Raw genomic sequence first — 14,207 nt, forward strand, 5'->3', positions numbered from 1 at the left:
TTAATAGGTGCCACGTGTCAACATTTAATTGGTCCACGTGAGATTCCGTTAAGTCAACTAACGGTCAACTGACGGAGGACTAACTTGGTCTATTATCAAAATCATAGGAATTTCCTGTGATAAAAATAAAACCCCAGGGAAAAAAAATAAAGTTGGCAAACCTCCGGGAGTATGAGGTATTTAACCAAAAAAAAAAAAAAAAAAAATGTGACCTACAACGTACGTGGGACGACATTATGAATTTTTATTTATTTTTTTAGATATTTTGACGTACTCTATTAAAATTTAACATAAAATTCTAATAGAAGATTGATATTAGAAGAGGACCTTTTTACAATTTGAGATTACAATGAAAAGCCTCAGACAGTTCGGAAGCAAGCATGACGGTATAAAGAAAGTCATTTTTGGGAAGTCAAGCCACAAACAACCTTTTCAAATATGGACCGACAACAAGTACACGTACTACTTTCTCTTGCCTATAAATTACGAGGATTCTCCAAGCGAGGTTAAAAAAAAAAAAATCCAGAAGGAAAGAAATGGTGAAGAAAGAGTATAGAGGCCACGTGGTTGTGCTCCCATATCCAGGGCAAGGCCACATCAATCCTCTCCTCCAATTCGCAAAACGTTTAGCCTCTAAAGGCGTGAAGGCCACATTAGCTACAACCCATTATACTATCAAGTCCATTTGTGCACCAAACGTCGGCGTTGAGCCAATCTCCGATGGGTTCGACGAGAGCGGCTTTGCGCAAGCGCGAAACGTGGACTTATATCTGAAGTCATTCAAGGAGAATGGGTCAAGAACTCTATCTCAACTCATCCACAAATTCCAACACTCCAAATCCCCCGTCACTTGTGTTGTCTACGATTCGTTTCTCCCATGGGCTCTTGATGTTGCTAAACAAAATGGCATCTACGGGGCTTCCTTCTTCACCAATTCCGCCACAGTATGTCACATCTTCTGTCGCATACACCATGGCCTCCTTTCACTGCCACTCAAGCTCGAAAACGGACCCTTGTTGATTCCCGGCGTTCCTCCCTTGAACTTCCCCGACCTCCCAAGTTTTCTCAAGTTGCCGGAAAGTTACCCTGCCTACCTGGCAATGAAATTGAGTCAGTATTCCAACCTGGACGAGGCTGATTGGATCTTTGATAACACGTTCGAAGAATTAGAAGGGGAGGTATGTGACGTCACATTATCATTATATGTTTCCTGTTAATTGTTCAATTTTTTTTTTGAACCCCCTTAATTACTACGTGTGTTTTGAGAAAATTCTGTAAAATTTAAGAACTCTAAATTTACACTTATAAACTTTCAATTTCAATTAATTTACCCCTTCAATTAGTTTTAGCGGTTAACTTCTAACAAAAATGTCCAAAAATACCAAATTACCCTTCGATTTTATTATTATTATTTTTTTAGTAAATTTAAAATTTTATAAAAAAAAGTCAAGAGAACGTTATTTTTTTACTTTTAATGTTTAAAATTTAACGGAGGGAATAAATTGATTGAAATTGAAAGTTCAGAGGTTAAATTGAGAGATTTTAAAATTAGTGAAGGTCTTATAAAAATGCGCGGTAATTCAAGTATCTCAAATGAAGTTTTCTTTTTTATTTTTATTTTTAATTTTTTGTTGTTGAATATTTCTTGTTTTATGATGAAATAATGAAAAGGAGGCGAAAGGTGTATCAGAGCTGTGGCCAGCAAAGTTGATTGGTCCAATGGTCCCATCGGCTTACTTGGACGGCCGGATTGAGGATGACAAGGGATACGGAGCAAGTCTATGGAAGCCACTTGGCGAGGAGTGCATCAAATGGCTAGAAACGAAGCCACGTAAGTCGGTAGTGTATGTCTCATTCGGAAGCATGGTCTCACTGACAGCAGAGCAGATGGGAGAAATTGCAGGGGGCTTGAAGGAGAGCGGCTTACCTTTCATATGGGTGGTGAAAGAATCTGAACGTGGGACATTGCCTGATGGGTTCGTGGAGTCCACAAAAGAAAAGGGTTTGATTGTGGGATGGTGCAACCAGCTGGAGCTGCTGGCGCACCCAGCCATCTGTTGCTTTGTGAGCCATTGTGGGTGGAACTCGACGCTGGAAGGGCTTAGCCTTGGTGTGCCGATGGTGGGAGTGCCGCAGTGGGCTGACCAATTGACTGATGCCAAGTTTGTGGAGATTTGGGGGGTGGGGGTAAGAGCCAAGGAGGATGACAAGGGAGTTGTAAGAAAAGAAGAAGTTGTAATGTGTTTGAAGAAAGTAACGGAGGGAGGGAAGAGGCCGGAGATTCAGAAGAATGCTAATAAATGGAGGGAGTTAGCTAAAAAAGCCCTCGGTGAAGGTGGGAGCTCCGATAAGCGTATCAACGAGTTTGTTGAGCAGTTGATGATACGTGTCAATGAAAAAGGGGAGGCAGCAAAGGACAACCTAAACGGTCATCACTTGGTGTAGCTTTAATGCTTTTTCTTTGAATAAAGGACTTCTCCTTTTTTGAAATCAGGCCAGTTAGGGAAAGGATTGTCTTAGTGATTTTTGTTTTTGTTTTTTTTTTTTTTTTTAATAATAATAAGTAATTGATATAATGTAAAGGAGAGAAGTTTAAAACTTTTTTTTGTAAGAAAGCGTGAAATTATGTTTCGTAATGTATTTTTTGTTTGAATAGTTATAAAAAATAATAATGTTTTAAAGTTGAGTTTTTAAAGTAATTTTGAATTGATTGTGAACCGACTATATTATTTCCTCTCATCCCAAGAAAATCATGCTAAAAGTAAAAGTAACCTTAAAATAGTAAAAGTAACTTTGAAAATTTTTTATAATTCAAGATTACAATGGAAAGCCTTTGACAATTTGGAAGCAAGTGAATTTTCGTCTTTTACTTTTTGTCGGTACAAAGAAAGTCATTTGAAAAAAATACTGTTTGATGTATCATATATGTAATAATGTGTCCCAACCCCCTCGTTATGCTCATTCTCAATTTTCTAAATTAACCATATTTGTCGACTGAAGAAGGCACTTTTATGGCCATAAACAAGCACCATGGGCTTGGTTTTTTAGGTTAAGCAATAAATTGCTAGAATTTGGTTTTAGGGCTTCAAAATCAGACACATCTCTATTCATATATAAATCTGTTGCTTGTACCATACATGTTCTTATATATGTTATAATTATCATTAGCTCAATTGTATCAGAAATTGATAATTTACTCCATAGCGTGGCATCTGAGTTTGCAGTAAAAGATTTGAGTGAGTTAAATTTTTTTCTTGGCATTGAGGTCTCACGGTTACCAAATGGTGTTCATCTCTCTCAGCATCGTTATATGTTAGACATTTTACAGAGAACAAAAATGGCTAATGCAAAACCTGTTTGCACTCCGATGTCTACTTCAGTTATTTTTTCTGCATTTGATGCTGATGTATTTTTGGATCCCACCCTATACCGAAGTACGATTGGTGCTCTACAATATTTGTCTATTACTCGACCCGACATAGCCTTTACAATGAACATTTTGTCACAATTCATGCACAAACCTTTACTACCCATTGACACGCTACAAAAAGATTACTGAGATATTTAGAGGAAACCATTCATCTTGGTTTAAAAACCCAGCAATCCATATCCAATAAACTGCAAGCATTTACTAATGTTGACTGGGCTGGGTGTTAAGATGACCGTCGGTCTACAGGGGGTACTACATTTTTCTAAGAAAAAATCTTGCTTCATGGAGTTGTAAAAAGCATGCAACAATCGCTCGATCAAGTACGAAAGTTGCATACAAGGCACTAGCAAACATGTACATCAGCAGAATTATCATGGCTAAAATCTCTTTTATGCGAACTGGGGATTCTTGTCTCCCATCCTCTAGTCTTGTGGTGGGACAATATAGGCGCCAAGTATCTTTCATCCAATCCAATTTTTCATGCTTGAACCAAACACATGGAGATCGACTTTCATTTTGTTAGGGATATGGTAGCTTCATCTTTGGACGTTCGGTTTATATCATCCAAGACCAAGTCGCAGATATCTTCACCAAGCTTTTATCCTCAATCCGGTTTTCAAATTTACGAGACAAGCTCATAGTTGTTACACCCCCGCTGAGTTTGAGGAGGAGTGTAAAGGATAAATACTCTCACAAGCCAGTCTTATCCCAACAGGCTCAAGATAACAAGCTGTATTTTAGATTAGGATACATTACATATTTGAAACTATATAGATAGATTACATTATTTCAAAAAAAGTTTGTACATTTGAATTGTAACTCTTTAGATTTTAAATATTATCAGCTTATGCTAGATTACAGTAAGATGAAAAATATCAAATTTCTATTTGGTAACTCAAAATATGATTGTATCGCTCATTTATCTGATTGTATCGCTCATTCAGCTCAGATGAATCCAATCCATGGTAAATCTAGGTTTGCCATTGCTTGCTAGCTTTTCTCTCATATTTTCATGTGTCTCACTCATACACATGCCAATTGCCATCCCACTAAGGGCGGCAACAATTTGTCTATAGCTAACCTGCTCAGTAGGGTTTCAAGTGGGGAAAATTTTATGCCAAAAAGATAAAATATTGTTCCAAATCTGGTTGAATCTTTGAACATGGCAGCTGCAAGCCTTGCTAGCTAGTGCATGTACGTGAGCAATGTTGTAGATCACGAATCCCGGAAAATGTTCCATTTTACTGTGCCTGCAAAAGGAGATGGAGTGAGCATCATTCTCCCATCAGTTTCAAAAGTCCTTTTTTAAAAACAAACGAATTTCGTGCACCATCACGTTCCTTCAATTTATTGGAATAGAATCTGATCACCATTTCAAGTGGAATAGAGAATTTATTTAGTATAAAATGAAGAGTAATATTATAAATTTTATCTTTCAACTTTAATATTAAGATAATATTACTCTTCATTTTACACTAAATAAATATTTTTAATTTTAACTAAAATGAAGAAGATCTTATTCCTAATTTATTAGGGGCATTGGGTGCATGGGGAGGGGATGTGGATCCCCTTATATTTTATAAAATATTAGATTCTCATATTCTAAAATTTGAGCCATTCATTTCATCTAATGGTTTAAATAAATGCAAAAATTTGTGTTACCGATGCAAGTGAATTTGACATATTAAAAACTAAAATTAATTATCTGGGTAGCATACAAACTTCTGCATTTATTTAAACCGTTAGATGGAATGAATAATTCAAATTTTAAAATACAAGAATCTCATATTTTATAAAATATGAGAGGATCTCAATCTGTTGGGAGGAGAGACCAGAGTAATTCTAGAAGTCCCTCTTAAATCCCTCCAAGAATGATGTGGCTATAAAATTACAATTTGATCAAAATCTACTAATGATCAATCACAAGCTCAATGGTGATTTTAATAGCCACATAATTTTTTGATGGACTCAAAAAAAACTTGTAGCATTACTCGAAAGAGCATATAGTACCAAAGACAACTAATTCCCCATTTATTATTTTACACTCTAGATATATATTAACAATGTACATAGTTTATGGTAAGATTCTCCTAGTTAATTAGGAAGCTTCCATTTATGCATATAAGCACGTGGATGAATAATTTGTAAATAAGCCTATAAAATGATTAATGTCTTTAAGCAATTAATTAACAACTCTGGTTGAAGTTGAATTGTTGAAAATTTGTTACTCTCATTTTTCAAGTCCTTTGCCAAAGACATCCTAGCGGCACAGGGGGCTGAAAGGTTTTTCCTTTTAACTCTTTAGGTTCATACGGCGCCGCATAGGAAAAGGTACGTAACCAAACGAAAGGGATAGCATGGAAGGGTTCCTAGCTCCTATTAGAAACACATCCACTTTCCAAATGACGTCGTTTATATATATATATATATATATATATATATATATATCAATCACTCATTACCCTATTCCGCTACTCAACCATTAATGAGTGGATAGCAGATCCGGATATCCGTCCGCTCGGAATTGGGGCTAGATATTCACTTGCAACCCATGTAGATGGACATATAGTGGATGTCGATCGATGGGGTACAGAGGGATTTATTTGATAATATTGGGAGTGATTTGATAAATTTTAAACCTTAAAGAGTTATTTGATAAAATATAAAATGCATTTTTCTCTCAAAACTAAACTATAACACAATCAGACTAAATGAAACATCAGTTCGTCATCGTGCAAAAAAAGTTTAGGCTCTGTATTATTAAAAACACTTTTTTTTTTGTTTATTTATATATATTTTTTAAATTAAAGAAAACACACTTTTTCTCAAAACATTTAACAAATTATTCATTTTTCAAAAAATAAATCATACCTACTTTTTAGAAACCACATATGCTCTCTCAACTCCAGCTGAGTCATTGCCTGATACAGTCCTACCAGAACATCAATGAGAACCAAAGTGATTTACACTAGTCAAACATATAAATCTCATTGCGGAATTCGAACCCATTCCCTAGCGTGTACTTAACCACTTTAAAATTTTATTTGGCTATTTAATCATCATGCTAGATGGTTCCCCATATATTCATTTAGATCACCTACAGATATATACGACAGAGCATATTTTAAGGAGAAATTTGATTAGTTTTAAATTGTTGAAAATGATTTGATAAAAAAAATATCAACTTTATGGACCTCTATAGTTTTTTTTTTTTTTTTTCTTTTTTCTTTTTATTTTATATTCATGGTGGGAACCGTTAAAAGTGGTGTAATTGTGAGTACACTTACACATATGAATGTTGTTAAGTTAAACATTGAGAAAATAAATAAATAAAATGAGTGGTTGATATACACAAGTGAACTTAAATTCATTAGCTTAAGATTTTAGGTTGGAGTGATGTTCAAACATGTCTATTAATGTACTCTTTGTGGACTCCCTAAGCAATTCTTCTCTCAACAAATTGGATTTTTGAGTTAGAATGATGTCCAAACATGTATATTAAAGTGCTTTTGATGGACTCTCTAAACGATTGTTCCCCCAACAAATTGGTATTTCTGAGCCAAGTTCAACTTTTGCCTAAGCGAGTGTTTTGGTCTTGATGAATTTGGTTTGGTTCTAGTAAGGAGTGCATGTAGTTCTTGAAGCAAAGTTACATTTGGTGTTTGCTGGCGTGCAATTAGTGCTACTCTAGTATATATGCACGACACTTTTGGATTTGTAAGAAACTCACACATGAGGGAAAATTAGGTTAACGTGGAAAAATCTCACACATGAGAGAGATATGTTGTAAGTGTTGAGTTCCCAATTGAATTAAAAAAATAAAAAAAAGTAATTAATATAAATAAAAAAAAAATCTAAAATCATTAGATTAAATTTTTGGACGGAAGTAGTATCCAATTATTAATGTGCTTTTTTTAGTGGACTTTCTCCCCAAAAGGGTGGAACCTACTATTTTAAAGTTACTTTTACTAGCTTATAGGATGTTTTCTTGGGATGAGAGGAAATAATATGGTCGGTTCGGCAATCCATTCAAAATTACTTTAAAAACTCAACCTTAAAACATTCTTATTTTTTATAATTATTCAAACAAAAAACACGTTACAAAACATAATTTCACACTTTCTTACAAAAAAATTCTAAACTTTTCTACTTTACATTACATCAACCAATCGGTTCTTATTATTGTTCAAACAAAACAAAAATCACTAAGACAATCCTTTCCCAAACTGACCTGACATCAGAAAAGGAGAAGTCCTTTATTCAAAGAAGAAGCATTAAAGCTACACCAAGTGATGACCGTTTAGGTTGTCCTTTGCCGCCTCCCCTTTTTCATTGGCACGTATCATCAACTGCTCAACAAACTCGTTGATACGCTTATCGGAGCTCCCACCTTCACCGAGGGCTTTTTTAGCCAACTCCCTCCATTTATTAGCATTCTCCTGAATCTCCGGCCTCTTCTCTCCCTCCGTTAGTTTCTTCAAACACATTACAACTTCTTCTTTTCTTACAACTCCCTTGTCATCCTCCTTGGCTCTTACCCCCACCCCCCAAATCTCCACAAACTTGGCATCAGTCAGTTGGTCAGCCCACTGCGGCACTCCCACCATCGGCACACCAAGGCTAAGCCCCTCCAGAGTCGAGTTCCACCCACAATGGCTCACAAAGCAACAGATGGCTGGGTGCGCCAGCAGCTCTATCTGGTTGCACCATCCCGCTATCAAACCCTGTTCTTTTGTGGACTCCACGAACCCATCAGGCAATGTCCCACGTTCAGATTCTCTCACCACCCATATGAAAGGTAAGCCGCTCTCCTTCAAGCCCCCTGCAATTTCTCCCATCTGCTCTGCTGTCAATGAGACCATGCTTCCGAATGAGACATACACTACCGACTTACGTGGCTTCGTTTCTAGCCATTTGATGCACTCCTCGCCAAGTGGCTTCCATAGACTTGCTCCATATCCCTTGTCATCCTCAATCTGGCCGTCCAAGTAAGCCGATGGGACCATTGGACCAATCAACTTTGCTGGCCACAGCTCTGATACCCCTTTTGCCTCCTTTTCATAATTTCAACATATAACAAGAAATATTCAACAACAAAAAATTTTCAAAAATAAATAAATAAAAAAAAAAACTTCACTTTAAACTCTTGATCTGCCACGTGTTTTAATAAGACTCCCTTAAATTTCAAAATCTTTTAATTTAATCACCTGAACTTTCAATTTTAATCAATTTACCCTTTCCGTCGGATAAAAGTAAAAATTGACATTTATACTCTACTTTTTTTCTAAAATTTCAAATTTATCCATAATTTCAAATTAAAAAAAAAAAAATCGAAAGGTAATTTGGTCTTTATAAGTATTTTGTTAGAAGTTAATAGCTAAAACTAACGGAATTGGTAAATTGATTGAAATTAAAAGTTTGTGAGTATAAATTGAGAATTTTTGAATTTTAAGGTACTCTCAAAACACGCGATAGTTCAAGAATCTAAAGTGAAGTTTTTAAAAATAAATAAATAAAAAAATTGAACAATTAACAAGAAGGGTAATGTAATATAGCACGCCGGCATGCAAAAAAAAATTTTTTAACAAAAAAAAAAAATAAATTTTGCACTGTCATGCGTGGGCGTGCCACGCACGACGCGTATTGCCAATCAGTACACTAACAAGAAACATAGAGCACCGATTCACAGCACGCGGCGTGCCTAGCACGCCGCATGCTCTTTTGTTTTATCTTACCCGAGCACCGATTCACAGCACGCGGCGTGCCTCTTTTGTTTTACCTTACCCAACATGTAATGATAATGTGACGTCACATACCTCCCCTTCTAATTCTTCGAACGTGTTACTAAATATCCAATCAGCCTTGTCCAGGTTGGAATACTGACTCAATTTCATTGCCAGGTAGGCAGGGTAACTTTCCGGCAACTTGAGAAAACTTGGCAGGTCGGGTAAGTTCAATGGAGGAACGCCGGGAATCAACAAGGGTCCGTTTTCCAGCTTCACTGGCAGTGAAAGGAGGCCACGGTGTATGCGACAGAAGATGTGGCATACTGTGGCGGAATTGGTGAAGAAGGAAGCCCCGTAGATGCCATTTTGTTTAGCAACATCAAGAGCCCATGGGAGAAACGAATCGTAGACAACACAAGTGACGGGGGATTTGGAGTGTTGGAATTTGTGGATGAGTTGGGATAGAGTTCTTGAGCCATTCTCCTTGAATGACTTCAAATATAAGTCCGCGTTACGCGCTTGCGCGAAGCCGCCCTCGTCGAACCCATCGGAGATGGGCTCAACGCCGACGTTTGGTGCACAAATGGACTTGATAGTATAATGGGTTGTAGCTAATGTGGCCTTCACGCCTTTTGAGGCTAAACGTTTTGCGAATTGGAGGAGAGGATTGATGTGGCCTTGGCTTGGATATGGGAGCACTACCACGTGGACTCTACTCTCTTTCTTCACCATTTCTTCTGGTTTTTTTTTCTTCTTTAGGTTCTGTTTTTTTTTAAACCTTAATGGAGCATCCTCATAATTTATAGTCAAGAAAAAGTAGTGTTGTTGTCGGTGCACATTTGAATTAGAGGCTGTTTGTGGGCCTGTGGCCACGTGGACGACAGACTTTCTCATCCTCGCCTTGTGGTTGGAAATTCTCCGCTCTATATATATATATATATATGTATATATATATATATATTTTTTTTTTTTGTTGTCGTGAGTAACAATATACTTAAATGTGCGTTATTCTCATTGTTGAATTAAACTATAGAATACTAGAGAATATAGGGATAAATTGAATATTGTATTTCTGTGTGTTTAGAACTGTATACAATGAGACATATTTATAGTTGAATAAGGCCAGACATAATAGGAATTACAATCAAGGAATTAATATACAATATTACAAAATAATATCAATGTATATACAGGGAAAATATATCAAATCAGCAATTATGGTGATTATCATAATATAATCAGAATATATTCTGATTATATTCTAACATCTCCCCTCAAACTCAAGGTGGTAATGTAGATGCCAACTTGAGTTTGGAAACAAGATCACGGAACCGTGGACAGCCGGTAGTGCCGTGGTGCTTCTGGAGTGACTTGCTAGTCGTGGAAGGTGTCGTTCAGCGGTGACAGTGGCTATGGAAGGCGTAGTTTGGCAGTGAGATGACGCCGAAGAAGGCCAGACGATGGCACGACTATGTCGGACGGAAGGTAGGCCGGAATTGGCTGTTGCTGACTAGTGGCCGTGGTGGGCTTTGTAGTGGTTGTCGGGGAACAGTTGACTTGATCTTGTGATGGCAAATTTGATTGGACGATTGTTATGGAAAACAATCGGATTGGCAGACAGAAACATGCTTGAGGAAAAGGAACAGTAAAAAATAAGAAAATTAATTTTGAGTCCACGAGAAAGTGGCTCTGATACCATGTTGAATTAAACTATAGAATACTAAAGAATATAGGGATAAACTGAATATTGTATTTCTGTGTGTTTAGAACTGTATACAATGGGGCCTATTTATAGTTGAATAAGGCCAGACAGAATAGGAATTACAATCAAGGAATTAATGTACAATATTACAAAATAATATCAATGTATATACAGAGAAAATATATCAAATCAGCAATTATGGTGATTATCAGAATATAATCAGAATATATTCTGATTATATTCTAACACTCAAGACATGATTTCCGTCAGTTTTCTGCATGCCGACTTTGCCTACTTTGTCTTGAGTCTTGAGAGAGGTTTTCAAGCATTACTCTTTGAGTTTGTTACGGCACCAAGCTTTGAGTCTACTTATGAATACAAGTATTTGTGTAGAACCACATAAATATTATAGAGAAATATGCTAAGTGCTCTTTTAGTGTTCTTATAGTCATAGGTGGATAATATTTTCTAAAAACTAGAAGAGAGAAATAAGGGTTAGTTCTTTTTTTGTTTTTTTTTTGTTTTTTAAATAATATCCTTCTAGGATCAAGAAGACACCAAGAGAACACAAAAAGAGCACTTAGCATTCCTCAATATTATATTCCCCTATTTGTCGTTAAAAAAAAAAAAAAAAACATTTTTATTCCCATTTACAATATTTTATTTCTTTCTCCATTTCTCTTTCTTTTTTTTTCTTTTTTTCTTTTTTAAATATAAATTTTTTCATTAAGTATGTATATTACAAAACAGGAATGCTGATTTGTCAAGTTTTACAGGAATGAAATTGTTCACTTGGAACTTTAAACCCATTCTTTTATAATTGGGAGACCCCGCATGTGGGATAAAAAACTAAAGTGACAAGGAACATATTGACGTGATAAAAGAAAGCCATAATGGGCAACACTGTAAAAAGAATTTTCAAATACCTCTATAGAACTACTTTTCTTTCTTTTATACTTGGGAGACCCCGCATGTGGGATAAAAAATTAAAGTGACAAGGACCATACTTTTAAAGAATTTTGAGTAAAGTACACTTATTCCCCTCAAACTATCACCCAATGATAATTTACTCTAGAACTATTAATTGTAACAATTTACCTATCAAACTACCAAAACAATAACAATGTACCCCTCCAATGTTAGCAAAATGACAAAATTACACATATAGAAATTTTAATAAGACAAAAATACCCGTAATTTTTTTTTAAAAAAAAATAAATTTTAATATTTTTGTTTTTAATTTAGTTAAAATAATTTCATCATTCTGTTAAAATTGGAAGTACATTATCATTGTTTTGATAATTTGGATGATAAATTGTCGTAATTGATAATTTGAATGATAGATTGTTATTAGGGTGATAATTTAAAAGGGTTAAGTGAATTTTACCAAAGAATTTTCAAATACCGCTTTAGAACTACTTTTTTCATACCCTCAAAACGCCTAAAAAGCTGTGCTGCAATTTTCCTATAAATGGGCAAGATTGAATTCACGTGATAAAAGCTGTGCTGCAATTTCCTATAAATGGGCAAAGATTGAATTCAAGTGATAAAAGCTGTGCTGTAATTTTCCTATAACGGGCAAGAATTCGCGTGATAAAAGCTATGCTGCAATTTTCCAATAATGGGCAAGAATTCATGAGATTGGAGATGCAATTTTCCAATTCTCACCTAAAGACCTAGGGCAATGATCAAGTAAGATCTTTACCTCACAGTCCTTAATAGACCCACAAATTGGAGATGCACATCCACCGGTGGAACTACAGAAAGACGAGAGGACATCCATGATCAATCACTGACACAAGAGTTAATGGAAGTTGCTTGAAGATATAGAATGCAGCCTAAGATAAATTACCGTAAGACAGTAAAAAGGGAATATGTTTGTAACAACAGTGAAAGGAACATTTTCAAATTGGGGTTGCTTGAAGATATAGAATGAAACTCTAATATTGACTGTAGGACAGTAGAAAGGGAATATTTCTGCACCTAGAATGAAAGAATTGTTTAGAGTGAGCAACAGAGATCTTCACTTTGTGGCATGTATAAATCAACTGGATCATATATAATTGAAAAAGATCAATCCAATCCATTTACATCGCTAGGATTCTGTTGTATAAATGAAGACAAGTTATGCTTCTTTACATACCAAGTTCCTCACAATCTAGCCATTTTATGCCAAAAGACGCTCTCTAAGCGGTTGACAAGTCTCTGACTTTGTCCAAAGCTGCTAAATCATAAATATGAGAACAAATTTAGTATCATAACCAAACCGTACTTCTCTAGTCAGTAGAAATTTCTTTCCAATTAATTTTACCCAAATATTAAATAAAACTTTCTCTTTTCTACTACACATTTAATGTGTGAGTGCATCCTTTAATATATTTGCACCATATGCATTTCATGTTTATGTAGACAGTTGAGACCTGATATATTTGCCAACGAAAATTAAAACTTTTACCTCTTTTCTTAAGCTTGTTGCGGAAGCTTCTTTTCCTGCTAAATGCACTCTCCTGCAGGCATAAGAAAATAACCAGTCACCCTTCAAGAAATGGCCAAGTATTGGTAACAAAATGACACGGAGCCATATGGAACTTGTAATCCATCATTCGGATGCCATGACTTCCATTCATGTATAATTAACAATCAATGACAATGAGAATTGTAACTTGCAGTATTCTACATCCCTAAGTATCCAATGTCACATTAAACACCATTAGGGGGAAAAATAAAGTACTGCTATCATTGTTAGTTTTCTGAATCCTGGCTTACGTAGCATTTCACATAAAGCATATTTTTGAACATCAAATTGCAAGTTTGAAGAATTACCACAGGCTGACCAATATCCCCAGCTTGACAAACTGCAGCAACAAGATCCCGATTGGATTCAGTGTACAGGCTAGTGACAAGTCCAAATTGACCAGCTCTAGCAGTGCGACCAACCCTATGCAAAAAATCCACAGCAGAAGTAGCAAAGTCTGCCTGGAATAGACAAATCATTTCAAGAGTCAAGTCCTCTATATATTTATAAATCCAGTTGGAGAAACTGTTGAACAAGTGGAAAACGAAAGTGTAAAAACAATTTGAAGGGAGCACGCTGGATATAATAGGAAAATGGAAAGATCACCTAGAGTGCCCTATGCGAGGTCATATTTTCCAACATTGAAAAACTTTAACCTTTGCTTCTTTTATTAGTTGCAGAAAGCTTGTTTTGATCATGTTATAATAGCTTCTTGTTTTTTTTTGTAACCTCAAGGGATTGGCTCAAGTGGTAAGGGCCATGGTCTTAGTGCCGTTTCAATCAGTTATAAGATTCGAATCCCTTTAAGTGCAAGCAATTCTTTGGGGCCAGCTA

General features: G+C 35.8%; 3 protein-coding genes across 7 annotated transcripts; 1 reads left to right on the top strand and 2 right to left on the bottom strand.

Moving 5' to 3' along the window:
* Positions 1–536: 536 nt before the first annotated feature.
* On the top strand, positions 537–2,557 carry LOC132179689 (UDP-glycosyltransferase 74B1-like). Its single transcript, XM_059592446.1, has 2 exons — positions 537–1,178; positions 1,672–2,557. Exons 1-2 carry the CDS (start codon positions 537–539, stop codon positions 2,443–2,445), a joined length of 1,416 nt encoding a protein of 471 aa, XP_059448429.1. The 3' UTR covers positions 2,446–2,557.
* A 5,153-nt stretch (positions 2,558–7,710) lies between these two features.
* LOC132178446 (UDP-glycosyltransferase 74B1-like) lies at positions 7,711–9,950 on the bottom strand. The gene is made up of 2 exons (XM_059590885.1): positions 9,247–9,950; positions 7,711–8,484 (listed from the first exon to the last, which is right to left on the bottom strand). Exons 1-2 carry the CDS (start codon positions 9,886–9,888, stop codon positions 7,711–7,713), a joined length of 1,416 nt encoding a protein of 471 aa, XP_059446868.1. The 5' UTR covers positions 9,889–9,950.
* A 428-nt stretch (positions 9,951–10,378) lies between these two features.
* Positions 10,379–13,882, bottom strand: LOC132179362 (DEAD-box ATP-dependent RNA helicase 22-like). Of its 5 annotated transcripts, XR_009439915.1 has the most exons (5): positions 13,682–13,864; positions 13,314–13,365; positions 13,002–13,079; positions 12,564–12,615; positions 10,379–10,784 (listed from the first exon to the last, which is right to left on the bottom strand). XR_009439915.1 is itself a non-coding variant. In XM_059592071.1 (4 exons), the coding sequence occupies exons 1-3, from the start codon at positions 13,850–13,852 to the stop codon at positions 13,045–13,047; spliced, it is 261 nt and encodes an 86-aa protein (XP_059448054.1). In that variant the 5' UTR covers positions 13,853–13,882; the 3' UTR covers positions 12,204–12,650; positions 13,002–13,044. The 5 variants fall into 5 exon arrangements, 4 of the variants coding, with proteins under 4 accessions (XP_059448054.1, XP_059448053.1, XP_059448052.1 ...); XM_059592071.1 differs by lacking the exon at positions 10,379–10,784 and having other exon boundaries at positions 12,204–12,650; positions 13,002–13,082; positions 13,682–13,882; XM_059592070.1 differs by lacking the exon at positions 10,379–10,784 and having other exon boundaries at positions 12,206–12,615; positions 13,002–13,082; positions 13,682–13,882.
* Positions 13,883–14,207: the final 325 nt, after the last annotated feature.

The sequence above is a fragment of the Corylus avellana genome, chromosome ca4 (assembly GCF_901000735.1).
Source record: "Corylus avellana chromosome ca4, CavTom2PMs-1.0".
Classification (NCBI taxonomy): domain Eukaryota; kingdom Viridiplantae; phylum Streptophyta; class Magnoliopsida; order Fagales; family Betulaceae; genus Corylus; species Corylus avellana.